The sequence below is a fragment of the Mitosporidium daphniae genome, assembly GCF_000760515.2.
Source record: "Mitosporidium daphniae strain UGP3 chromosome Unknown contig-18, whole genome shotgun sequence".
NCBI classification, from domain to species: Eukaryota; Fungi; Microsporidia; genus Mitosporidium; species Mitosporidium daphniae.
This window is the reverse complement of record NW_013546634.1, coordinates 23,668-47,513: the sequence shown is the minus strand read 5'-3', so window position 1 is coordinate 47,513 and position 23,846 is coordinate 23,668. Positions and strand designations below refer to the sequence as shown.

Sequence of the window (23,846 nt, the reverse complement as noted above, 5' to 3'; positions counted from 1 at the left end):
CCGACGATTTTATTCGTTCCACGCCGATGAGGGCTGGTGGAATACTCTCAGATTCTTCATCGGTAACCTCTTCGGTGATTATTTCGGTGACTAAAGTTAAAAGATGAAAGTACCGAGATATCCATTTTGGAAGACTTGCACTGGGCGGCTAACGAGTTTTTTCCTTTTTTGAGGCACAATTGGTGGAGGTATTGCATCACAAATCTCAATCTTCTCTTCATCTGAAGATGAAAAGAATATTTCTAGTGGATCGTCGTCGTGCACTGCAGGAGATGAGGATATGGTTTCATGCATGCACGAGCTTCTATTGATAGCTGGATCAACCGTAGAGGGTATCTGCTTAGGCTGGAGGGGAAGAACTATGTTTTGCAAACCGGTTTTATGTAGCGGCGGTAAAGATGCCCGTTTCTTTTCAAACGCAACCATTCCCCTCCTCAGGTCTTCCTATGGAGCGGTTATACAAAATATGGCCATACCATTGATTTGGGTGGATCTTTAGGATACAACGCAATCAAGGAACTTTTCGCATTTAAAACAAATTCAACCGAAAAAGATGGTACCTCTATGGTCGATGCCGATGTAGGCAAACAGGTAGGTGAAACCATATATGAAGATTGCGGCGTGCAAAGCGGAGAGGTGACAATAGCTCCATTGCTGATGATAGATCGAATTTCCTGGCATATTGAGGAGGTCGAAGATGAATTCAAATCGTAATAATCGAGCATGATCCTGTAATTGTAAGGCAACATATCAGCGGTACTGTCTACACTGTGCCCTGGAAATTGAGGGAAATGACGCTCGAAGTGCATTGATGGTGACCTAGGGCGATTTAGGTCAAACTTTCACATACGACATGGCACTCTTTATGGATCCACTGGTCAAGTGTGGCATAAGAAAGCTCCCTTAGGTCTCCGCCATTCATCGGAATATAAAATCCAATTGCTTTCCAATAAATTTATTATTATGCACCATAAATTCCATTGGTTGCTTGGATGATGCCATGATTTCGGTTGTCATTTAAAATCGTTTAGCAGACACTTCCCGCTTCAATGGCAAAAACCACGATGGCGTATGTGTTGGCCATAATTGAATGGATGGACCATTACAGGGCCATTTTTGAAAACTTTTCTTTGCATCAGGGAAAGTTTAATTTTGAAAGGAAACTCAAATCGATGGAGAGGATAAAATGTTCGCTTGTCGATTGGATCCAAATCCATCTTCCAGATTCTTTACTTGAGCGGGCCCGAGAATTTCATAAAGAAGTTGGTAAATATGCGCCTGGATTGACGGGCTCACCACAGGCCTTCATTTCAAAATGGTTCCAAAGCCACAATGTTGATTATGGCTTGATTCTATTTTCACTACTGATCGGGTTATTGGTTTTCTCCCTGGCAGCTCGGATCATCAAGATGTTTGGTTCGGTCATTCGATTCCTTCTGAAGGTTGTTTGCGTGCTGCTGATTTCCTTTCTTGTACATTATAGTCTTTCCGAGGGCGGGTTCCTTGTGTCCAAGTAAATTTGTAAATATACCAAGTTTTTGAATGCCACACACGACCACATTTGTTAGGGAAGCCGCCATCTCGGTTACATTCTGAATTTATTTAAAAAAAAATTGAAGGGTGTAAAGAAAGGTTTCGGAATCCCAATGGGAAAGAAATAGATCGGGGGAGAGATTGATTTCTCTGGCCGGAATCTTAAACGATATCGTGTCATATGGAAGCGCTGCAATCACCAAGTATTGGACATCTTTGTCTGGAACCTCGATCCGTTGTTCATATGAAGACATAAACCTATAGATAGGCTTTTGTAGAACAGGTGAGGAGTGATCCTGGAGAATATGAGGGAAATGGATTTGGATTAAAAGCCCAAGAGTATTTTCAACGGAATTTTTCATTTTAATCAATCTGTACCCGGGACGTCCGATTCTTGGAATTGATGCTGCTGGCTTTCTGGAAAAAGAAACAGGGACATTTGTTCCGGTAGATGTTCCAGCAGCCAAAGCTGCTTCCTTGTAGGCTCGTCTTGCAAGGTTGGCCTGGTGTTTTTTCCCTTGGGTATGGCAGAGATAAGATCCTTCGTTATTATGGATGGTAAGGCAAAGCTTACATTCATAGGAGCCAAGATGATTCCTCATAAAATAGGGATCCTTTTCTAGATCTATTGTCTCCAAGGCAAGTCTTCTTAACCGTTCACGTCTGTCAACATTGGTCTCGGAAATGCTGGCTATGCCAGCAGAACCGGTTGCTCCTTCTCTGTGTTGGAAATCTATTTTTTTAAATTATAATTTGGCAATGACACAGTTTAGGTTGTGTTGCGGCGTTATTTCGGCTTTCAAATTTATTCGGCTTTCAAATTTGGGGTGAAAATTAATTATATTCCATAGTTCTCCTCATTTCCTGGTCAAGATGGTCCCTCTTCGGAAAATCTATCATACAAGATAGTTGCTATTGAAATGAGATTCCATTTGCTTAGCAATAGCCGATACTTTGGGCGAATAAATAGTTTGTACTTGGGTGTGTTTTGGTTGTTCAGCGAATTTAATTAGTCATCGGGAATTAGCCACATATAATTGGTGAGGGATCCATTTTTTATTTTAATGGGCTTACTTACCAGAAAACCGCTTTCTGAATCATTCAGACAAAGCTCGAATAACAACAAAAAAAACCTTTCATGGTTCCATTTGCTTGCATATGGAATCTCCGCTACCATTGGAAGTGGTATCTATGTCACCATTGGATTGACAGCAAGGGATGTAACTGGCCCTGCTGTGCTGCTTTCCATCTTTCTTGCTGGAGCACTATCTTGTCTGACAGCATTGTGTTACCTGGAGCTATCGAATATCGTTCCCGCATCTGGATCTTCCTATAGCTGGGGGGTTACTTTCCTCGGCGAGGGCATAGGCTGGCTTCTTGGGTGGATCTCTACCCTGGAGTATGCGTTTGCTGGCTCGTGCACGGCAGTAGCGATTTCTCAGTATATCTCTTCTTTGTCGCCCTATTTGGATCCATTACCTTTGCTTCGTGGCTCTGATAATCCAGACAACTACATACTGGTATTCAATTTTGTCGCCCTTTTAATTATTGTTTTAATTAGCCCCATTGTGTTGTGTGGAATTTCCTTTGGCACAAAAACCAACAATGTGATGGCTACCATCAACATCACTGTCCTTTCTTGCATCGTGGCAATTGGATGTTTTTATGTTGTCCCCGCCAATTGGTTTCCGTTTTTCTTGACAGATCCCTCTGGCAAGCAAGTGACCTCTGCAAGCGAGCAAGTCATTTCTGGAGCCTTGATAATGATCTATTCTTTCCTTGGGTTTGACACCATTTGTGTGTTTGTGGCCGATGCAATTTCTCCTCGACATGTGCAAATTGCTGTTCTAGGCACCCTTGCTTTGGCCACCACCCTCTATATGCTGGTTGCTCTAATCATTACCGGGATGGTTCCGATTTCTATGATCGATGTCAATACTCCTCTTTCTTCTGCATTTTTGGATTCTGGCCTTTATGGTGCTCATATAGTTATTAAGGTTTGTGCCTTGTGTATGCTATTGGCCACGCTCTTGGCTTGCCTACTGGGCCAGCCCAAAATCTTTCAAGTAATTTCTCTTGATGGACTGCTTCCAAAAATATTTTCTGCCGGATCGGAAGGGACAGGATCTGTCCCTGTCCTGAACTCTCTGATTTGCTGCACCTTGTCTGCATTGTTGGCAACGTTTTTCAATGTTTATTCCCTGGTAGAAATTATTTCCACCGGAGCTCTGTTGGTATTTACGACGAACGCCTCCTCCGTTATTATAGCAAAATCGGACAATTCTAGAAAATATTTCTTGGTTCCTTGTTTTGTGTGTGGAAATTTACTGACATGGCTATTGTATCAGTCCTCTTACTCCGCAATTTTGACTGCCATAGTTGGAGTCGTTTTCACTGGAATGCCCCTTGCTGGACTAATCTGGATCTTCTATGCACAAAAAGGTGGGCCGAAAAACCCAACAAATCTTGGATACGGATCTGAAAACTCGTCGACATTTTGTCCATGGATGCCTCTTATTCCCTGTCTAAGCATTGTGGGGAACACATTTATTATGTCAACAGTAGAAATAATTACATGGATCCAGCTGCTATCTTGGATATTTATCGGTGTTCTTATATACATATTTTATGGATATAAGCATTCGCTGATCGGAAAACCAGTCCCTACGATGACCAACAAAGCGGCAGAGATACTATCATAGGGGCGCATCATCATTACTAAATAAAGGCAAAATTGAAGCTATAAAAATAGTTGCTTTTGGGTTAGGGTTAGAAGCAGTCCTTAAGTGTTCTATTGTCTTTTTTTCTTGGTTTCGGGGCGCTTTTGTTTTCCCTGATGTAGAATCGGCGAAGAAGTGTTATGGCTTCCTTTGCTGAGACCCCGTGTCTGATGGTAATTGGGGGGTTGTCCGAATAACTCGATGGTAGCTTCATGGCAGAACCACACCCTCCAAATCGGTCATTATGGCATCCAAATATGATTTCTTTAATCCCTAAGCATAAAGAGTTAGGTCGGCAAAATTTACCCAAATCGGTCAATGCAGCAATGCACATAATACAAGGCTCAACGGTCACATATAGAGAGCATTGGTGCCACGGTATGGTGTCACAGAAGCTTTTTGTAATTTGATCAATAGCCTCAATTTCTGCATGGCGAGTGGCGTTACATGATGCCATGGTGTTGTTTCTGCCTGCTCCAATGATAAGAAGGGTGTTTTTGCATACTGCCTCCAAGGTCCTTCCGTTGGACGGTAATAAGGAAGGAAATTTGGCTACAGGACATACTATAACACACCCAATAGGGACCTCGAGATTTTCATATGCTTGTTCGGCCAATGCAAAGGCATGGGACATAATTTCTACGTCGTCATCATTGACATCCATTTTAAAAAATTTTAATGAAATTTAAAAATCTCATTCGACATGGTTGGCCGTTCAGGAAATTTTGTACCGCTTCGGCCTCAATATTGGCATCGATGGAATTTCCCATTGAAAGAATCCGAAATTTTTGCATTATCGCGCATGTTGACCATGGAAAATCTACGCTTGCCGACAGACTATTAGAGATTTGTAACGGAGGTTTTGGCTCTATTTTACTTTGTAGAGACAAACCAATATGGCCTCTCAACTCCCTCTTTGGATACACTGCTAGTTGAAAAGCAACGTGGGATTACCGTTAAAGCCCAGGTTTTTTCACCCCTAACCCTTAGACTGCTTCATTTATATATCGTTCGTCCGGTGAAAACGACGTGCCATATCTTCTTAATCTTATTGACACCCCTGGACATATTGATTTCTCATATGAAGTTTCTCGTGCCATAGCAGCCTGCCAAGGAGCATTGCTCCTTGTTGATGCATCGCAGGGCGTACAGGCGCAGACGGTTGCCAATTTCTGGCTGGCTTTCAGCCAGGGCCTTTGTGTTATTCCAATTGCTAATAAGGTAAATTTGAGCGCTTCTTTCTGTAAGACCGATTTGCCAACAGCTAATCTGGCGTCTATTGGTGACCAGATTGAGGCGAATTTTGAAATTCCTCGGAACTCCATCATCCCCCTTTCAGCAAAGACAGGGGAAAATGTGATAACTTGTATAGATCGGATCCTAACCGATGTACCATGGTAAAGGGCTATATCTTACTTTTGTCCTCCCGGAAATCCAGATGCACCGCTAAGAGCACTTCTTTTTGATTCAAAATATGACTCTTATAAGGGCGTTGTTTGTCATATATTTGTTGTCGATGGTTCTTTAAAAAAAGGTAAGTATCGAGCCTTTGCTAACAGCCCAGGCGAACAGATTCAATTTTCTTCCAATGGAAAGAAATTCGAAGTGTTGGAGCTTGGATTTATAACCCCTCAACTTGTCTCAGGAAAGAAGTTGAGTACCGGTCAAGTCGGATATGTATGTCTAGGAATAAAGGACCCCCGCGAGATATGCTTCATTGGAGATACCATTTTCCATCCCCATTCTGCAAAGCTAATCACGCCCTTGCCGGGGTTTCAAAAGGCCAAGAGCAAGGTTTTCGCTGGACTATATCCACAGGAGCCGTCCGAATATAATATGCTTAAAGATTCGATCGAAAAGCTGCTTTTGAATGATTCTAGCATATCGATTTGCTGCGATGCAAGGTAAGATTTTGTATTTTATACACCAGTGACGCTCTTGGAAGAGGATGGAGACTTGGGTTTTTAGGATCCCTGCATATGGATGTATTCCAGCAGCGACTACTGCAGGAATTTGGGGCCGAAGTAATTTTTACTTCGCCCACCGTGCTATATAAGGTACGTCATGGAGTTTCCGTTGATTCAGATAAATTACAAAGGCTCCAGGGGGACTCAATATATATCTTCGACCTCTGAATTTCCCGGAATCGAGGAATCTCCCGATATTTTGAGCATCGAGGAGCCGATGGTTCGTCTTACATTAATTGTACAACAAGAGGCAATTGGGCCTATTCTTTCCCTGTTGCTGGGGCGTCGAGGTGTCCACCAACAAATGTCCATGGTCGATTCGAACAGAACGCTGATCGGCTTTCGATTGCCATTAGCAGAAATAATAGTTGATTTCTTCGACACTGTGCAAAGTATCTCGTCCGGTTTTGTTACGTATATTATGAATGACCTTTACGCTTTAGCTTTGATTATGAGGAGGATGGATATGAAGAAAGCGACCTGGTCAAGATTAGCTGTCTTGTGAACAGAAAAGTTGTCCCTGACCTTTCTTTGATATGCCACCGATCGAAAATACAAGGGATCGGAAAAACTTTGATTTCAACACTAAAGGAACTGATTCCAAGGCAGCAATTCGAAGTGGCCCTACAAGCAGCTGTAGGGGGGCACGTGATATCAAGAGATAATGTCAAGGCATATAGAAAGGATGTGACCGCCAAATTGGTATTTGTTATTTTTACTAATCCCGCAGTATGGCGGAGATCCAACTCGTCGGATGAAGCTTTTGGAACACCAAAAAGAGGGAAAGAAAAAACTCAAGATGATTGGCGATGTGGAGGTGCCACAGGAGGCATTTCTCGCCATCAACCAGCACAAGAAAAAATCGTGAGCGTGAAATGAACCGATGGATCGGTGGATAAATAAATACTTAAGGAGTAGCCGAGGAATGTTGTGATTTTTTATTTCTTAGACGCTACTTTTCGCAGTGTTGGCCTTTGGAAGAGATTAAAAATGCTTACAACAAGCATCCCATAAACGGTAGAAATAAAAACGGGGACGTTGAAGGGCATCGCAAAGTCTGGAACTGGCAATTGCAAAATTAGCGGGGATGACCAAATGGAACAGGGCGTTTCTTTATCCAGTTCCACCCTCAATTGAGCTGACCTACATCGATGATTAGTTGAAATAGCCAAACCCGATTTCTAAACCTCTATGTGCGTCCAAAGGAAACTCGGTATATCTTAAGAACCTTTTGTCTGCTTCCATTGTTATCCTAATGGTAGTATTTGCAGGAACAAGGAGGTCGCTGATTTCTATAATCGAGGGATATTCCCTAACGCTAGAGGGATGGATTTTCACATTTGAAAAAAGGGATGACTTTCGCGAGAACATTTTGGAAACAAATTCGCTAAATGGCCTTGGGGTATCAAATCCGAGCGTATGATACCAGCATTTTATTTCCCAGGGAATAATGTCCAACAAAGACACATTATAGGAAGAAAATAAATCGGTGTTTTTAATCACATAGGAAAATCTTCCTTTGTAAATGGAGTACGGAATGTAATATCGTTCAAAGGAAATAACGCCACAAAAGGTGCATTCGTTGTCTTTTTTAACAAACCCCGACACCAGTCCTCGATATGAAAGCGGCTCCCCGTCAATTAAAATTGACGCATTGTCAAAGGTGCTTGGAATCGACCCACCGAGAAGGAGGGTAACTTTTTCTAATGCTTCACTTGCACTGTTATCATTCGGGGACAGGTCGTCAAATTTGAATGGGGTAAAGAAACGTTGAGTGGAAAAGGTAGAGTAGCTTTCAAGCAAATAAGGTAGATGGACATGCATAAATGTATCCAACTATGAAAAAGGCCGCAACAAATTACCTTCAGGGTCGGTCCTCTCTGCATGGTGATGCCGATAGAAAAATACGAATTCTTCATAATCGACTTTACATTCAGCAGGCAGCTAACGGAAGACTCATAACTGGAGGTTCTAGACAGTTGTAATAGCTTTTCAATGTTCTCTATACAAACGACCTGGGCGGGAAAATGAGATATTAGCTTCGTCGATGTTGCATCCGCTAAAATGGCCACCCGATTAGACTTGGCAGCGGTCATATTTTCCAAAGAAACACTAAACAAAGAGGATAGAGAGGATGTTATCATCTTCCAATCCCTCCACACTATTTGGCTTTCGCTTGTCAATACGGTCTCAATAAAGCATCCAGATGGATTGACCGCAAGATTTGGGTGGCGCCCACTTGTGATCGAAAATACAAGAGAGTCCATTTTAGAGATCGAGCGAAACAGTCGCAATATGGGCAGAGGAAACTCAACGTCTAGTATGCCAAAGGTCAAAGACATGCATACCTTGTGGCAATGTCAGTACATTTTGGGCAGGAGGCACAGGAATTTCAAAGGAAACCCCAAATTTGCAAAATATTCCGCTTGCGAGCTGCTGTATTTCCAAAAGTTCTTTAGGCCTTCCCGCATGCAAGACGGAAAGGCACAGCATGAGAAGGAAAATCAAAGTCAGCGGCACCGCCATCATCTATCCTGATTGTAAATTAATTGAATTTGCTTGGATTTATTTATTGGGTAAAATTTGGAATCCAAATGGCACCCACCCCAGGCTAGGCGAACAATTTATACTTGCCAACCAAAAATGCCAGCGCCAAAACGGCCATTCGGATTGAGCGGTCAATCAAATCCCTGTGCGATTTGCCGCTGAAAATCGCATGTGTCAATATCTTCAAAATCTTTTGAATCAAAAAGAAACGGCCATCGAGGATGACGAAGCACAATGCAAAGATGAATGCCCTGTATATGTTAGCGGCTTTTGCCAACCAAACCTTATTTGGGACGCTCGTGAGTGGGATTTCCGAACCAAATTGTCCTAGAAATCAGGTGCATCATATCACTCTTACTTGAAGCAATTGGAGTTTAGACTCCACCTCTTTGACTGTTCTCGAATTCTAAAGTTAGCAAAAAAAGTACCTGTTCGTCTAGAGCCAGGATCTTGATTGATGTCTGGCAGATTTGGTCTGTCGTTTCGGACAATTTTCTATCCAAAGTAGAAATTTCGGTGGACGATTTGACGGCCGAGCCCTCCAGGTCCACAATACGCGCTTCATTGTATGCTGATTGCTCCTGCAAGGCAGAAACGATGTTGCTATATTGAACGGCCTTGTCCTGAAATTTTGGTAAACACACAAAATAAAGCGTACCCTTAGCCCTTGGAGCTGCTGAAAGCAATCTTCCAAAGATTTCCCTACGCCATTTGCTATGGTGTTCGCTTACCTGTAAATCTGCAATAGCTGACGAAGATCTATAAACAATCAACGGCACGCTCAAACCTTATTGAATTTAGACTGGTGATCAATCCATTCGGCCAGGTAGTTATTGGCGCAACGCTCTTTTTCCAACATGACACATTTTGTTGGCGAAAGGGATTCCAGATGCTTTGCAAGATTTCCGACTGTCGCCTGCAAGATATTCCATTTTTTGGAGCCGGGCATTTGGGCGATCGTCATACGGCCGAAGAAAGATGCGGGCTCGCCACAAAGCCACGCCTTGCCATCATGTCTTGATGAAACAATTCGACCAATGGAGCAAATTTATATTTTGGGCCGCACTTTTACACCTTGAAATGCGACATTGGCAAATTTATTGCCACCGCTGCAAATAAAATTTCAACCCAAATGCACTGGGCACTGATCATCCCATTTGCCATTTTAAAGCATCAAACATTTTTTGGCAAATGTTTAGTTTGGAATTGAAGCATGCTGATTTGGTTTCGCTTGAGCGCCCCTTGCGGTCGTTCATCACAAATTATTACAGGGACGATGCAGAAAAATTTTCCACAGACATTGGCGTGCTCGAGGCCCTTAGGAGGGATGCCATTTCGGCGTTCGATGCAACCACAGCCAGCCTGCAGGTCTTGTCAAAGTAATTGGCATTTCAAAACCGATAGATACTATGGCTCGCTCAACGAGATCGAGCCAAAGTTTCCGATACGAGCAACTGGGGTACGATGTTTGCCAATATTTTAGGTCAAAATCGGCTTTGTCTGGCTCAATGCAATGCCAAAAGACAGGCGAATCAGTAGCGCCCATTTGCAGACTGACGTTTGTAGTTTCTTCCAATGCAATTGAATTTGAAAAGGCGGCTGTTTTATACAATTGCGCCATTGTTTATTACAAAATGGGGCAGAGCAGCCTGCATTCCATATCTTCAGATGGCATTAAGATCGCTTGCTCTCATTTTTCAGTATTGCTTTGATGTTTGATTTAGGCCGCTGCCGGGATCCTGCAGCACATAGCGGATAAGTATGCAGGCGAATATGCGGCCCCCGAGTGTTGCGACCTGTCCATAAAGTCGCTTTGTGGCCTTTATAAGCTGATGCTTTCATTGGCCCAAGAATGCTTTTACAAAAAGGCTCTACAAGGTATTTGACGCTATTTTCCACAGACTCATCCACGACCGCGTTGCTGCTGAAAATAGCGGTGTCCACGGCCGATTATTATGAGTCGGCATATGAAGATCTGACCATTCCGCCCCTGGATTTATGCTACGGAGAGACGTTTCTTGAGCGAATCAGAGCGAAATCCCTGCTTTATTTTAGCCTTGCGCAGTTCTATAAATCCCAGGAGCTCCATGAAACGTCCCATTATGGCGAGGAGGTTGCAAGGTTGGGTCTGTCGTTTGACCTTGCAAGAAAGGCAAAAGAAAGTGTAAAGCTATTTCCACTGGAATTTTCTGACGAAGTTCTTATTTACTTGCGCCGGGTTGAGCTTGCGCTGAAATCGGCCACCAAAGACAATAGCACCATTTATCACGAAAGGGTGCCCGAGTATCATTCCTTATCGATTCTTCCAAGAGCCACATTGGCTGTTTCCAGTTTTCCAGCCTTCTTGTTGCAAAGCAATAAAGCAGAACTGGGGCTTTTTCGCTCTCTGCTTCCCTATGGCATCAAACTGCTGTCTGACATGTATTCAAAGAAGAAGCAAAATATCATTTCACTGGCGACTTCAAATGTCAATGAGAGTGAAGAGTCCATCAGGTGGTACGGCGCGTTTTCCTTTAAAAGTAGCAACTTGAATTTGTACGAAAAGTTGTACAGCAATCCCGAAGTGCTGGAAAACCTGGAGAAAATGTATGTCGACGTGAAAACCGGGGCGAAAGCATTTGAGCTTGAAAGGGACAGCATTTTCTCAGCACTAAGGTCTTGTTTTGCCCGCATGTCAACGGTAAGCCGTGGGTCGATTATTGCCAGATCAAGCAGGTGATTTCAGATGAAGAAAAAGAAGACATGCTGCTGAGACAGCAACACAAGCATCAATGGATCAGGGAGCCCTCTTCAAATATCAATGTCTCCATGAATTTACAACTAGATGGCCTTTTTTCGGCGTGTCAGCAGTTGGATTTTTCGATGTTGGACATTGGAAACGCCTTCAATCAGCTTCGAGATTCAGATTTGTCTTCCCTGTTGGATTCAAACGTGCAAGCATATTCGAAGGCAGGAAATATGCTTCTTTTGCAGCAGTCAAAGTTGCAAGCGTACCCTTTAATATCGGAGATTAAAAAGCTACTTGAAGAAAGAACGTCGCTTGTTTTAAAAATCAAGAGCATCTCACAAGAAGATGACCTAAACCATGAGCTACAGAAGCTCAACTCCCGAAGGGACCAGGACGAGTTGATAGAAAAATCGCTGGAAAAATACGGCGACCATTCTTCGATGATTTCAACCGCCACACATAAGATTCACGTGTTGTTGAGTCAGATGAAAGTATGCGTGGAGCACTAAAATTCCATAGGCGCTACAGGACACGGAAGTGCCTAGCGGACTAGGGCTCGTTCAAAAAATCGACCTTCTGCAATCGACATATTCCAAACTCCAACCCCTGCAAAGTACAATTAGCGAAAAAAAGAGCGTCCTGGCCAACTTGGTGCATCAATTGAAAATGTTAGAGTCGGAAGCATTGGATTTTAATTATTCAAGAAAGTTGGAGGCAACCGAACTGCAAAAGTACAATAGTGCGCTTCATTATAGGCATTTATCGGCACAAAATAGCGCTGTAAAAGGCCAAGATGCCAATGTCACTTGCAAGGCAATCGGGGGCAGCCAAAACAAAGATATTTCTGGGAGCATAAAACCCACCGGAAGTCTTTCAAGTGCATCTCCCAAACCAAACGATGCGAACCCCCCGAAATCGTTTAAGAGCACCTTTAATCCTCAAACATCAGGGGCGAATCAGGCAAACACCGGCACAAATGTCACAGGCCAACCAAAAGCATGGAATCCAGCACTTCCCATTTGCTATGCCACCCCGACAAAGACTCAAAACAAGAGCGGCAACAAAGAACGCGAAAAAAATGTGGAGACCAACTCGTTCAACAATAAAATTTAAATTTTAAATTTTAATGGCCAACGCGTTTGAGGCCAGAATTGTAAAGGCAAAGGATACGCTTTGCGATGCAGAGCTCTCTGAGGAGCTCAATGATGTATATTCGTGGTATTTATCTTATGAAAAAAAGAAAAAATCTCCAAGGGAAGTGATCATATCGATCTACGAAAAAAGGGCCAACGACCTTGGCGAAGATGTCTTGGTTTGGGTCGACTATTACCAGTATTGCTTGAAAGAGGGGTTCTCTGGATATGAGGCTTTGCAAGATATTTCCCATCGTGCCTTGGAATTCCATCCAACCAATGTATATTTGTGGATACTGCAAATTGAGCTGATAGAGCTGCGATCAAAGTTAACATTTGACCTTGCGATGATCACAAAGGTTATTGACAAGCTGTCAGATGTCTATTCGACACCTGATTTAATCTCTTCCCTGATAACAACGTATGATGCCGTTGTGGATCTTCTGATACGAATGTCGAATCGAAAGGTTTTTTCGCTCGAAACTGCCATTTCATACATCGACAAAATGATTGAGCTGAAGCGGTTTAGGATGCCAAGTGCTGATCCTCATAGTAAGCCGATAGCGGATGGCATTTCTTTTCCATACGGGTCTAGCGCTCTGTTTTCGGCGCATTCGCCATCATTTTATCAGCTTGAAAAAAGAAAGATCTGGCTGCTTTTGGCGCAAAAGGGTGCACCATGTATGGTGGATGTGTCCCACATACGAACTTTGTTTGAAGATACAATACTGCGGTGCAAAAGAGAATCAAAGAGCATCACCACATGGCTCGATTACATTGGCATGGAGAGGTACTCGAGTTTTCTTTACCACAACTTTAGAGTTTACGATCCAAACAACCAAAAAATAAGATCGCTCTACAAAAGGGCTATCTCGAACGTCGAATCTGCCGATAAAGAGAAGCTGGTATCGGAATGGGTTAACTGGGAGCGGACGTTTGGAGATGATTTGGAGCTGCTGATAGATTGCAGATGCAGGGTTCTTGCAGATCGCCAGAAAGAGCGAAAATCGCAAAAGAGAAAATCAGACCGTGAAAACCAAGACAAGTTTAAAAAAGCAGCCCATCAGGATGAGGGAAAACGGCCCCCGTTGCTGGAATTTCGGGATCATCAAAAGGGACCCGCTTCACACGAGAAAAATGCCGATCAAGAAACTCATGACGACCAAAAAACCCACGACGCTGAACAAACCCACAAAGATCATGTCGAGTCTACTTTGCCGAAACACCGTGGCGATCATGAGCCGTCTGCTTTGATGGACGTTGAAACTCAACATAGTCCCGATGGAAAGCAAGGCATTTACACTGCATTCCTATCCAATCTGCCATTTTCGATGGAAAAGCCCCAGCTCATTTCATTTTTGAATTCGGTACTACCATGCCCATTTACAACAATAGGAGCTAGGCATTGTCTCGATAAAGGATCTCAGGCTTGTATGCAATCCAAACGGGTCGTTCAAAGGATATGCATATTTGGATCTTTGGGACAAGGTATGATCCTCATTCTTTGATTGTAGGACGAGTACGAGCGCATCTTGGGAAAAGACCGGGTTCCGTTTATGAAAAGACCATTGTTTATATCAATCCTCAAAGAAAAGCTCAGGCCGGAACCAAGAAAAAAGTCTATTGATGTCGACGAAACGGCAAGCGTTGCTCACTTCAAGCCGAGCTCTGTTGCGCATCGAAAATGACCGCCACACAAGACCACTTGGATGGACCTGATCACTCGGGCATATAAAAAATATTCGCCAAATAAAAATTTAATTTTTTCCAACTTTGCTAGCTCAATGCTTACCTACAATATTGATAGCGGATTTATCGATGGCATCATTCGCGGGTACAAGTTGGGGCTAATTACAAAGCGCCAGTATTCGTCGCTAATCCAATGCAGCAATTTGGAGGGTTTGCATGCTTCAATTCATAATAAGAGCTTAGGATACAAATGCTGGCCACCGATTATGCTCCATACTTCCAGCAGGATTCTCAGCCTCTTACTACTTCGGGCATCTACCAAAGGTGTCTGGATTTCTACTACGAGCAGTTTGAATTTATCCGACTCAATTCGTCAGGATGTCTCTCCAAGCTTCTGGATTACATTAGGTTTGCCATCGCTTGTTATCTTTAGCTATGGCTACATGATCGACAATGTGATTCTTATAATTTCGGGCACCCTGCACGAAAGAGACATCTCCGAGCTGCTGTCAAAATGCCACCCAATTGGTATGTTTGACGGCATTGAGGCATTAACGACAAGCACCAACCCGTTCGAGCTGTATCAGACCGTGCTTATTGCCACCCCGTTAGGTTGGATCCGTTTGGTTGCACTAACCCGTAGCACCATACTTTGAACTGTGCGTATCTGCAAAAGACCTGAACGATAAGGACCTGCAAATAATCAGAAACGTTCTGTACAAGGCGTATTTGGAAGACTTTTACTCGTTTTCCGTCGGTCCCGTTCCAGTATGGTGTGATTGCGGTAAATATTAGGGGGGCAACTCCAGCTCAAAAGCCTCCGAAATGGACAGTGTAACTCGAGCGCAGATGAAAAAGTTGCTGGAGTTTGAGTCTGACCGAGCCACGATAGAAATTGCCGTCAATTCTATCAAAACCGGCCTGTCTCCAGATGAAAAGCTGGCTCTTTTTCCGGGGCTTGGGCAGCTCGGAACTTTTGAGGTCAGTGCAAAGCTCTCAAATGCAGAAGAAATTTCGGATATACAGTCCGCCCTTTCTGCATTTCCAGAGTTCAGGAAAGTGGTAGACTCGCTGAAATCGGCAAATTCGTTCGATTTTGGAGGCACATCGGACGCGAATCGTCCCTCCGCATCGATGGATGATCTTCTCTATGCCATGGAGGTAGAATTGCATCGATTTTCCTTTTTTGGGCAGTTCCACTATGCAAATTTCTACTCGTTTTGTAAGCTCAAGGAGCAGGAAATTAGAAACATCCTCTGGATTGCCGAGTGCATTGCGCACAAGCAGAGGGCAACCATTAACAAGTATGTGCCCATTTTTTGAGAGTAAACTATCTAAATGTAAAGCCGTCCCCAGAAGAATGTAATGGTGGCTTGTCATTTGATTGGTGCGCCCCTCTCCTTGCACGGCGAGCTTAATTGCGGAGTAAAATTTAAGAATTCCAATTCCGGTTTCCGTTTTTGTTCATGCAATGATGGCGCGCCCGAATTAATTTTTCGCCATGAAAGAGGTTTATTTGGCCGTTTTGCTTGGAGTTTCTTTGATTCTCTGCTTGAATTTGATTGAGGCCTGTGCAGAAATTAGAGTTAGAAAGGAAATTAGGGATCTTTCTCCTGACGAATTAAGCCGGCTGCATGCTGCCATCAAGACATTAAATACAAGAACGGCGGGCCAAATGCGCTCCACATGGGACTTGGTGACCAATTTACACCTGTCAAATGTGCCGTTTGCTCATGGGTAACAAGTGGTGCTGATTTCCGTTAGATTGCCAGCATTTCTGCCGTGGCATAGGTACTTTGTCTGGTACGTGGAGAATATTCTCCGAGAAATCGACCCCACTATAACGATTCCATATTGGGTTTGCTGTGTTTAATTTTAATTTTAATTGTAGGATTGGTCCATTGACTCTCAAGCGCCGGAGCAATCGATCGTTTTCAGCGATGCCTATTTTGGAGGAAATGGGGATCCATCTAACGGGGGATGTCTTAGTACAGGGCCATATGCCAATTGGAATGTGTCCATTCCACAAACCCACTGTCTTGCGCGCTCTTTCAACGGAGGGACCAAGATTTCCTCATTTGTTGCCCCCGTTATTTTGGCATTGATTATTTCGCAATCAAACGATTTCGATGCATTCAGACAGGCCATTGAATCCACTCCACATGCAGCTCCGCATATAAACATCGGCGGTGATATGCGGACAATGTATTCGCCAAACGACCCTCTTTTCTATCTGCATCATGCTTATGTGGACAAAGTCTGGTATTCGTTTCAATTGAAAAACAACAAGTCGTTCTTCTATGCTTTCGATTCGGAAACGAACCCAAACATCAACCGAAATTATATACTGGCCCCATTTAACACGCCGGTTTCTTCCGTTTTGGATCCTCTTCAGCTTTGCTATAGATATCAAGAACCCTCGGCCCGATCCGGGCCGGCTTCTCGCCCATTCGCGGCGACGACTTCTTTTGGGCCCGATTTGAATTCTCAAAATGGCAGCGTTGCGTCTGATGTCAACGCGCCTAGTTCGAGGACCGTAATTACTTCAGAGAGAAATGAAGTTTCAAAATTCAACTTTTCAGCAACTTTTCTGCTTGGGTCAAATGGGACTCTTATTTCGAGCGCCGTATTTTCGGCAAACAAGTCAGCCGTGGCTTTGGCATACTCGATCCTCGACGCAATAGTTGGATCGCCCCAGTCTGCCCTTCAAGTCAGGGATGCCAATTTTTTTGAAAAGATGTTCTCCTTTGACAAGGCGCTTATTGAGGGTAGAAACCCAGACTCCCTCGATAGGCAGGATGTTACAAAGCTTCGCCTGCCACAGGAGATAGATGACGAATACATCCATCACATGGGCATGGATTTCAATGCTGTAAGAAACATCGAGTCCGCCCTGAGCACCCTGTATGATCTCAGCAACAACAGCTAAGAGCTCCTCTCAAGTGAGGCGAATATTTTACAAGAATTTAATAAATCGAAATTTATCCCAGCCCCACCCGCTGCTATCGGCTAACAGATTGCAAATTTTCTTTCCACAAAATGTAGTCGGCAGAGTGCACAGGAGCCTCCTTTTGAACAGGATTGATGGGCGGTGTGGGGTACCAAACAACGTTTCCCGCCTTGTCTCTGGAAAAACAAGATGCCAGCTCCGCAGGTAGATTCGGCATCACCGCGTGTGCACTTTCAAAAGCTTGGCAGTGGGTGTTGACATGCATTTGGAACGGCTCTGAAATCTGCCTAAATGCCGATTTCGCTGGCGTCGCCATGCCGGAAGATAAAAGCTCTGGCAGCTGGATGATGTGGTCCGAAGCATGTCTGCACAATCCTTCAAGCAAATTAAACGTCCTGGAAAAAGTAAACGGGCAAGCCAAACGTACCGCGAGCAGGCCGTTGAAAACGTGCATCCAACTTTGATACTTTCCCCGACACGCTTCCTCGATTGAAGAGAGTTCTGCAGGGACGGAAGAATGGAAAAGGTGTCGTCTCTCCTTTCGGATAACACGGTCGCACCTTTCAGTTGAGCCATTGCCGAAAAGTTGCAAGGATATACGCGGTTGCAGCCGGTGTCAAATAAATAGCTGCAGTGGTACAAATTGCTGCCGGACGAATTTGCCTGCTGAACAATGTTCGGTGCTCCAAACAACGAAATCGAAACTTTCTGGATAATTGCAGACAAAAGGACCAGCTTTAAAATCGGTGTCGCAAAAAGTTCCTTCGTTTCGGAAGAAGCAGGTGGCCTGACGTCCATTGAAACTTGCTCCGTCTAACCTTAAAAACACATTTCCAAACCTGAAGCAGAATGGAAACAACACATCCAGAAACGGCCGATGACTTCCACAGCTTGACAATCCAGCCGACAAACCGCCCGGCCCCAAACCCATCAGATGATGGGAGAAGAAAGGACACCGAATCGCCAATATGCAGCTGTGTGTTTGAATTTGGCATCTCTAGCGACTGTACAAAACGGACCTTGACAGTTAAAATCCACAGAGCCCTACCAGGGGGAGCCGGCCCATCCCGTCGATAACATTAAATTGATATGGCGCTTGCTGGACCACGTCGATTTTGTGGGCAGGCGAGCCGGAAGTAGCAGAGAGGCCCAATAATTGTGGCTTAATGGTGACGTCCAGCAGGTTCTATTGAACAGGTACGCAAATTGGGTAGCTAACTTGTAGCGCATCGATGTCCTTGAACATTAAAGCTGAATTTATGGCAGAGGGTCTTTTTGAGGCAATCACGCGAGCATTGGCCAAAAGCAGCTCCACATCAGAAAGCCATTGATGGAGTGACGTGTACTTCAGCTTGTCGATCCGATTTCGGATCATCAGGAACGAGATGGGATGTCGGATGATTTCATAATACTCTGGGTCTTCTTCCCGCAATGGAAGCTTTTTAAACTGTTCAGAAATGGTCCTCCCGCTAAAAGGGAACTAAATACGGCACAGCCAGTACCTGTCGTCACGGTAGCAGCGCAGGTATTGGTGGAACCGCATAATCACAGAATGAAGTTCGTCCATGTTTGAGGGCTGCTGTGCAAAATGGGTCTTTGGAGGCACGCCATCTGGCGCAAAAAACGCCGGTGCTGCCGATGAATTGCTGAAATAAGGAAATGCTGGAAAAGAGGGCATTAAAGTAAACTTCAAAATTTCAAGCTTACATTTACACATTCGCCACGCCACGCCCAGCCTAAATTTTAAATTTTGGCCTCTTTGATAAACTTTCAGACAATATGACCGTTTCCTTCCAATAGGAGCCTATTTGGTGATTTAGTGACTCATTTTGTCTATGCGTACGCCATATATAGAGAAGCTTCCAGTATCAAGAAATTAAGTTTACTAATCGGTAGATAATCTTTAAATTTATTGTTAATCACAATTCTCCCCATTTAATTACCTGATCATTCAATGGTCGCCTCTTGCTCTTCTTCTGTTAATCCATCGATTGACGAAAACATATCCGCTGCAATGTCTAGCAAATCTGAACAATGCTATGTAGAAAAAACGCAGCCCACTCCTCGGTTTTCCGGTTTTGTAAAGTTCTTTAATACCCAAAAGGGATATGGATTCATTATTCCCACCGAGGATCTTTCCTTGTATTATAAGATTGTGCCTTCGGAAAGTAGAGATTCGTGGTTTTATTCGTCATAGTTTTTGTTCACCATTCGGCAATAATAACTGAGGGCCTTGGGTTCAAAAGTCTTACCGAGCATGAGTTGGTAACTTGCGTTTCTCTTATAAAAGGTTGAATTTGAGCTAGTTCAGGGCCCTAAAGGCATCCAGGCCGGGAATGTGACCGGACCCCGGGGTTCCCATGTATTGGGAGATCCTATTTACTCCGGGGGAATATTGGTAATCTTTTTGTACTTTTTCATTAGAGCCAAGTTCCGATTTCCACTGGGTTTTTCCCCCCAGGAACGTTTAACAATCCTGACGGTATTTTACTTAATGGAATGCTTCAGGGTAATAACCCCGCCTTAGGACCGATACTCTATCCAACGCCACCTGGGTTCTACCCGCCAGGGGTTATTAGTATCTCTCCTACGGTTCTTACACAGCATTTCCAGAAATCACAGGATCCTTCTTCAAATATTGTAGATATCCAAATAGAGCAGCGACAAGGTGAAATGAGCCAAATTGGCTCGACTTAGGATAACTCCGAAGTGATATCACCACCCATCACCTGTGGCTAATTATTAAAATTGACACTGTGTAATTTGTATCATGTTGCCTTCAAAAGTAAAAAACTGCTATCTGTGAGGTTCGAACTCACGCCTCCACAGAGATGAGATCTTAAGTCACACGCCTTAGACCACTCGGCCAAGATAGCACATGCAAATGCAAAAGTAGCTTAATACATTGTATATCATTCATATCGACTTTATGGTTAAAACACAATTTTTCAAGATGGATGCAAATGAAGCTAGCATTTTAGAAAGTGACCAGGATTCTTTTGACGAGTTTTTGCAGCAAAACCAGGATTCAACCCACCTCCTTGTATTTTTATAGCCTTTTACATAGAACTCGTCAATTAGAGAAATTCAACCCTTCCTTTTGTCCAAGTGTCCGGGAAAATTGAACTCTGAGGGGCATGTCAACTTTGCCTTGAATCTTTTCAAAAACTCGCTGCCCTTCGCCTCGATTGCATTAGACACTAGCAGACCGTGGCTGCTATATTGGTCGCTGTCAATTTTAACGCTTTTAAAGATGCCAATTCCTGATAATGTGAAGAAATTGTATGGAGTTGCCGTTTCTTTTATTGCTTAGGTGTTTGTCTCAACTACACAACGAATATTATATCGAGCAAGAGGGCGCATATGGAGGCTCCTCTTCTTGCTCCTCCTCACACATTCTAACAACCTTTGCTTCGCTGTGCTCACTTGCTCTGATAGGCGGTCCAGACGATTGGTCCAAAATCAACACCCAGAATCTACTTGCATGGCTTTCTCGGCTATTTTCACCAGAAAAAGGAGTATTTTCTGTTCATCTTGATGGCGGTGAGTCTGATCTCCGTTCGGTGTATGCGGCAATTGCAATCATCCATTTGCTTGGATTGGAAAAGGAATTTTTCCACGACCCCTGTTCGCTTGAGAGGATCCAGCAGTCCATAATTTCGGCCCAGTCGTACGAAGGTGGTTTCGGTGCCATACCATGGAGCCATACCGAAGCCCATGGCGGGTATACATACTGTGGACTAGCTGCTCTTGTAATCATAGACAGATGGACACTGTCATCCGCGTCAATCGACACATTGTTGCCCGAATCAAAAATGACGCGTTTACTGGCCTGGACTTGTGGTCTGCAATCTACCCTTCTTGGTGGTTTGCAAGGGAGAACTGGCAAGCTTGTCGATGCTTGTTATTCATTCTGGGTTGGAGCCATTCCCTTACTGCTAAACCGCCCCACAAAGGAGTATATCGATGTTGGGTTACTGAGGAATTACCTCCTCAAGGCCTGTCAATGTTCGAGCGGAGGAATCAGGGACAAGCCTCCAAAGTAGCGCCCATCACTGATGTCATAGGGCTCCCGATCTGTACCACACATGTTATTCCTTGGCTGCGCTTTCCCTGCTTCAAAGCGGCTCACCGAACGGTGAGGAAAAACACCCATTGGTAAGTCGCCATTTTTTATTTAGACGGCCATCGATGCTGCATTCAATTTACCTGCCGCCAAGATTACCCAAATGCGCAATTGGTTCCTCCAAATAAAAAGGTCGTTGTAATTTTTGCACGCTTCCCATTCACAACATGTAGTTGTACACAAGAGCCAGAGCGACTGCAGCGGACCCCAGGGCCAGTGCACCAAAGAAACCCAAAGACAGGCCTCTACTGGAAAGAAGGGGCTTCTTATTGTATTCTAAGAGCCCTCTAATAGGCAGCGGTGGCGAACCTTTCCTCAAAAGCACCCCATCGCCTCGAGCAGCGATAAGCTGGGCAAGCAATTCGGTAGCACAAGGCCGATCCATTGGATCGAGAGAGAGACACTGCGAAATGGCTCCCCAATAAATCGACGAGATTGCATTTGGCGGTCGAGGGTGTTTTGCCCACTGGACCAAGTTAAACGACTGCCCCGTGACCAGCTCGAAAATGATGACCCCAGCAGACCAAATGTCTCCAGCTTCCATATAGGCGCGGCTTGACGACGCGTTGATCTCAATTGGAAACGAGGCGATAACCTCGGGCGCCGCATATTCTGGCGAGACTTCCTTGAACGCATCAGAGGCGGCCCCGAAATTGGAGGAGCTGCAGCATTCACCAAAGTCGCTAATAACGAGCCGACCGGGGTGCAGCCATGACGATCCATCAAGAAGCAACAGGTTTGAGGGCTTCAAATCGTGATGAACGATCCCACACGAATGCACGTAGACGAGTCCGGTGGCAAACTCGATCATGATTCTGGAGGCCACTTCGAAAAAGCGCGAATCGAGCCTTGGAGCGGGTTCTTTTCCCTTTGCCTCGCGATTTTGATTGGAGTTCACTTTGACAAGCCAGTCCTCGATGGATCCGCCCGTTGCCAGCTCCATTAGCATGAAAAGCGAGGGGACTTCAGGGCCTACATGGTTAGCCAAATGGCCTTTGCGATACCAAAATCAGAGACTTGATGATATTCGATCCATGTGTGCTTGTACGAGACAATGTTTGGATGGCAAAGCCTTTCCAACGCATTGACCTCGTTGAGCATAGCCACGAGCCAGCGGTGGTTGTTCCCTTTGATTACTCAACAGCGAATACCGATTGGGATCTTCTTCACTGCGTACATGCCAAGCTCCACATCGTCCAGCACGTGCTGACTGAAATAAGCAGGGGCTATCGACTAACCAAATGAAGACGGTGCCACGAAGTCCATGCCCCAGTCGCTTGCCCTCCCTAAAAAACCGAGCATAGTAGCCCTGGTTGAAGGATGAATCTGACAATCCGACTTCGGTTTCAAAGCTAATCCGCAACGGAGAATCCCGAGCACCGCCGCGCAAGAGCTTCCTACGCATAAGTGCCTATCAAATGCCTCAAAAGCGTGCCAAAGTAGTTCCTCTCAAACGTAGATGCCGAATATGCGCGGTCGTCGAAAAAAGGGCGTCCACATGTGGGGCATCCTGCTAAAAACTGCTGTGCAAGCGGGCCGGCACGGGCCGATGAACAGGTAGAGGGCCTTGGACGAATCCTACCAATTAAAAAGGCCATATACTGCACTGCGTTGTTGGCAGGTCCGCCCTCCCCCAATATGCACAGCGACGAAGCGTCGTGAGTTGCAGGCTGCAACGCAGCATGTGCATCTGTAGGCTCCATAGGCTGATAAATTTTGTAAAATGTTGTGTCCAAAATTGCTGTTGTGAATTTTTTTAGAAACAAACTGCAGGCCGTGGCTATTTTGGGGCTCTTGAAAGGGCATGTTTAATCATCCTCGATGCTACTGCGCATGTTCTCGGTCTATCTACAGGTCTACTGGCCTTGGTCACATAAGTTGCTGATTTCACCATAAGGGAATACGGGGGCGGGATGCTCAACGTCGCTGCAGCTGGTTCCATCACATCTGTGGTCAAGTTGGAGCGTGACTCTCCGATATGATCACACCCTGTTGGCCTTGTAGAACAAGAGGTGGCCGCTATTTGGCCAGCGTCTGCTGTGGATGAAAGCATATTTGCATTGACAAAAGAGGCAGCCGAAGCAAGTGTGTTGAAGACAAGTGTGATCCGACAGGCCTCTGCATCCGGATCGACGATGGAATATGTTGAGGCATGGATTTTGGATTTGGCCAAAATATGGGCTTTGATTTCATCTGCGGTTGGCAGAGCGTTGCAGAATCTCACTTCGACCATATGGGATGGAGGGTTAGCACTTTTTTCGAGCGACAGGCGGTCAAAAAGCGACGAAAGGTCGGAAACATTCCTTTTCGGAACAATCAATCCCATTTCGGGCTTTGAATCGGCCTCTGCTGCCGCCATCGCGCCGGCACCGGCCAACTGCAATTCAACCTTTTCACAGCTAGGATTGCCATTTTCGGGCGAAAAGGCTTGGGATGACGGCAACGATGGCATC

At 44.6% G+C, this 23,846-nt stretch overlaps 16 protein-coding genes across 16 annotated transcripts; 9 read left to right on the top strand and 7 right to left on the bottom strand.

Moving 5' to 3' along the window:
- Window positions 1-96: 96 nt before the first annotated feature.
- DI09_18p250 (uncharacterized protein) lies at window positions 97-2,135 on the bottom strand (the record flags this gene model as incomplete). The annotated part of the gene is made up of 3 exons (XM_013383292.1): window positions 97-408; window positions 477-819; window positions 1,792-2,135. 3 exons carry the CDS (start codon window positions 2,133-2,135, stop codon window positions 97-99), a joined length of 999 nt encoding a protein of 332 aa, XP_013238746.1.
- A 462-nt stretch (window positions 2,136-2,597) lies between these two features.
- DI09_18p240 (putative cationic amino acid transporter) lies at window positions 2,598-4,235 on the top strand (the record flags this gene model as incomplete). The annotated part of the gene is made up of 1 exon (XM_013383291.1): window positions 2,598-4,235. One exon carries the CDS (start codon window positions 2,598-2,600, stop codon window positions 4,233-4,235), a length of 1,638 nt encoding a protein of 545 aa, XP_013238745.1.
- A 67-nt stretch (window positions 4,236-4,302) lies between these two features.
- Window positions 4,303-4,917, bottom strand: DI09_18p230 (uncharacterized protein; the record flags this gene model as incomplete). The annotated part of the gene is made up of 1 exon (XM_013383290.1): window positions 4,303-4,917. The coding sequence occupies one exon, from the start codon at window positions 4,915-4,917 to the stop codon at window positions 4,303-4,305; it is 615 nt and encodes a 204-aa protein (XP_013238744.1).
- A 14-nt stretch (window positions 4,918-4,931) lies between these two features.
- DI09_18p220 (uncharacterized protein) lies at window positions 4,932-7,302 on the top strand (the record flags this gene model as incomplete). The annotated part of the gene is given in 11 exon segments (XM_013383289.1): window positions 4,932-5,112; window positions 5,138-5,220; window positions 5,244-5,474; window positions 5,502-5,619; window positions 5,692-5,772; window positions 5,788-6,157; window positions 6,184-6,310; window positions 6,339-6,634; window positions 6,664-6,922; window positions 6,951-7,084; window positions 7,170-7,302. 11 exon segments carry the CDS (start codon window positions 4,932-4,934, stop codon window positions 7,300-7,302), a joined length of 2,013 nt encoding a protein of 670 aa, XP_013238743.1.
- Window positions 7,303-7,375: 73 nt separating this feature from the next.
- DI09_18p210 (uncharacterized protein) lies at window positions 7,376-8,044 on the bottom strand (the record flags this gene model as incomplete). The annotated part of the gene is made up of 1 exon (XM_013383288.1): window positions 7,376-8,044. One exon carries the CDS (start codon window positions 8,042-8,044, stop codon window positions 7,376-7,378), a length of 669 nt encoding a protein of 222 aa, XP_013238742.1.
- Window positions 8,045-8,058: 14 nt separating this feature from the next.
- DI09_18p200 (uncharacterized protein) lies at window positions 8,059-8,758 on the top strand (the record flags this gene model as incomplete). The annotated part of the gene is made up of 2 exons (XM_013383287.1): window positions 8,059-8,201; window positions 8,260-8,758. 2 exons carry the CDS (start codon window positions 8,059-8,061, stop codon window positions 8,756-8,758), a joined length of 642 nt encoding a protein of 213 aa, XP_013238741.1.
- Window positions 8,759-8,898: 140 nt separating this feature from the next.
- On the bottom strand, window positions 8,899-9,716 carry DI09_18p190 (uncharacterized protein; the record flags this gene model as incomplete). Its single annotated transcript, XM_013383286.1, has 3 exons — window positions 8,899-9,018; window positions 9,196-9,498; window positions 9,555-9,716. 3 exons carry the CDS (start codon window positions 9,714-9,716, stop codon window positions 8,899-8,901), a joined length of 585 nt encoding a protein of 194 aa, XP_013238740.1.
- Window positions 9,717-9,958: 242 nt separating this feature from the next.
- On the top strand, window positions 9,959-12,608 carry DI09_18p180 (ALG-2 interacting protein X; the record flags this gene model as incomplete). The annotated part of the gene is made up of 6 exons (XM_013383285.1): window positions 9,959-10,146; window positions 10,251-10,389; window positions 10,492-10,645; window positions 10,702-11,353; window positions 11,416-11,986; window positions 12,024-12,608. 6 exons carry the CDS (start codon window positions 9,959-9,961, stop codon window positions 12,606-12,608), a joined length of 2,289 nt encoding a protein of 762 aa, XP_013238739.1.
- A 13-nt stretch (window positions 12,609-12,621) lies between these two features.
- DI09_18p170 (uncharacterized protein) lies at window positions 12,622-14,255 on the top strand (the record flags this gene model as incomplete). Its single annotated transcript, XM_013383284.1, has 3 exons — window positions 12,622-12,702; window positions 12,736-14,116; window positions 14,143-14,255. The coding sequence occupies 3 exons, from the start codon at window positions 12,622-12,624 to the stop codon at window positions 14,253-14,255; spliced, it is 1,575 nt and encodes a 524-aa protein (XP_013238738.1).
- Window positions 14,256-14,412: 157 nt separating this feature from the next.
- Window positions 14,413-15,640, top strand: DI09_18p160 (uncharacterized protein; the record flags this gene model as incomplete). Its single annotated transcript, XM_013383283.1, has 3 exons — window positions 14,413-14,956; window positions 14,994-15,085; window positions 15,113-15,640. 3 exons carry the CDS (start codon window positions 14,413-14,415, stop codon window positions 15,638-15,640), a joined length of 1,164 nt encoding a protein of 387 aa, XP_013238737.1.
- Window positions 15,641-15,818: 178 nt separating this feature from the next.
- Window positions 15,819-17,246, top strand: DI09_18p150 (uncharacterized protein; the record flags this gene model as incomplete). Its single annotated transcript, XM_013383282.1, has 2 exons — window positions 15,819-16,013; window positions 16,209-17,246. 2 exons carry the CDS (start codon window positions 15,819-15,821, stop codon window positions 17,244-17,246), a joined length of 1,233 nt encoding a protein of 410 aa, XP_013238736.1.
- Window positions 17,247-17,319: 73 nt separating this feature from the next.
- DI09_18p140 (global transcription activator Snf2l2) lies at window positions 17,320-18,945 on the bottom strand (the record flags this gene model as incomplete). Its single annotated transcript, XM_013383281.1, has 6 exons — window positions 17,320-17,632; window positions 17,695-18,054; window positions 18,180-18,271; window positions 18,316-18,429; window positions 18,487-18,730; window positions 18,770-18,945. The coding sequence occupies 6 exons, from the start codon at window positions 18,943-18,945 to the stop codon at window positions 17,320-17,322; spliced, it is 1,299 nt and encodes a 432-aa protein (XP_013238735.1).
- A 276-nt stretch (window positions 18,946-19,221) lies between these two features.
- Window positions 19,222-19,964, top strand: DI09_18p130 (uncharacterized protein; the record flags this gene model as incomplete). Its single annotated transcript, XM_013383280.1, has 3 exons — window positions 19,222-19,435; window positions 19,574-19,629; window positions 19,692-19,964. The coding sequence occupies 3 exons, from the start codon at window positions 19,222-19,224 to the stop codon at window positions 19,962-19,964; spliced, it is 543 nt and encodes a 180-aa protein (XP_013238734.1).
- A 256-nt stretch (window positions 19,965-20,220) lies between these two features.
- Window positions 20,221-21,313, top strand: DI09_18p120 (uncharacterized protein; the record flags this gene model as incomplete). The annotated part of the gene is given in 3 exon segments (XM_013383279.1): window positions 20,221-20,310; window positions 20,335-20,538; window positions 20,558-21,313. 3 exon segments carry the CDS (start codon window positions 20,221-20,223, stop codon window positions 21,311-21,313), a joined length of 1,050 nt encoding a protein of 349 aa, XP_013238733.1.
- A 240-nt stretch (window positions 21,314-21,553) lies between these two features.
- Window positions 21,554-22,798, bottom strand: DI09_18p110 (uncharacterized protein; the record flags this gene model as incomplete). Its single annotated transcript, XM_013383278.1, has 2 exons — window positions 21,554-22,386; window positions 22,411-22,798. The coding sequence occupies 2 exons, from the start codon at window positions 22,796-22,798 to the stop codon at window positions 21,554-21,556; spliced, it is 1,221 nt and encodes a 406-aa protein (XP_013238732.1).
- Window positions 22,799-23,173: 375 nt separating this feature from the next.
- Window positions 23,174-23,845, bottom strand: DI09_18p100 (uncharacterized protein; the record flags this gene model as incomplete). The annotated part of the gene is made up of 1 exon (XM_013383277.1): window positions 23,174-23,845. The coding sequence occupies one exon, from the start codon at window positions 23,843-23,845 to the stop codon at window positions 23,174-23,176; it is 672 nt and encodes a 223-aa protein (XP_013238731.1).
- Window position 23,846: the final 1 nt, after the last annotated feature.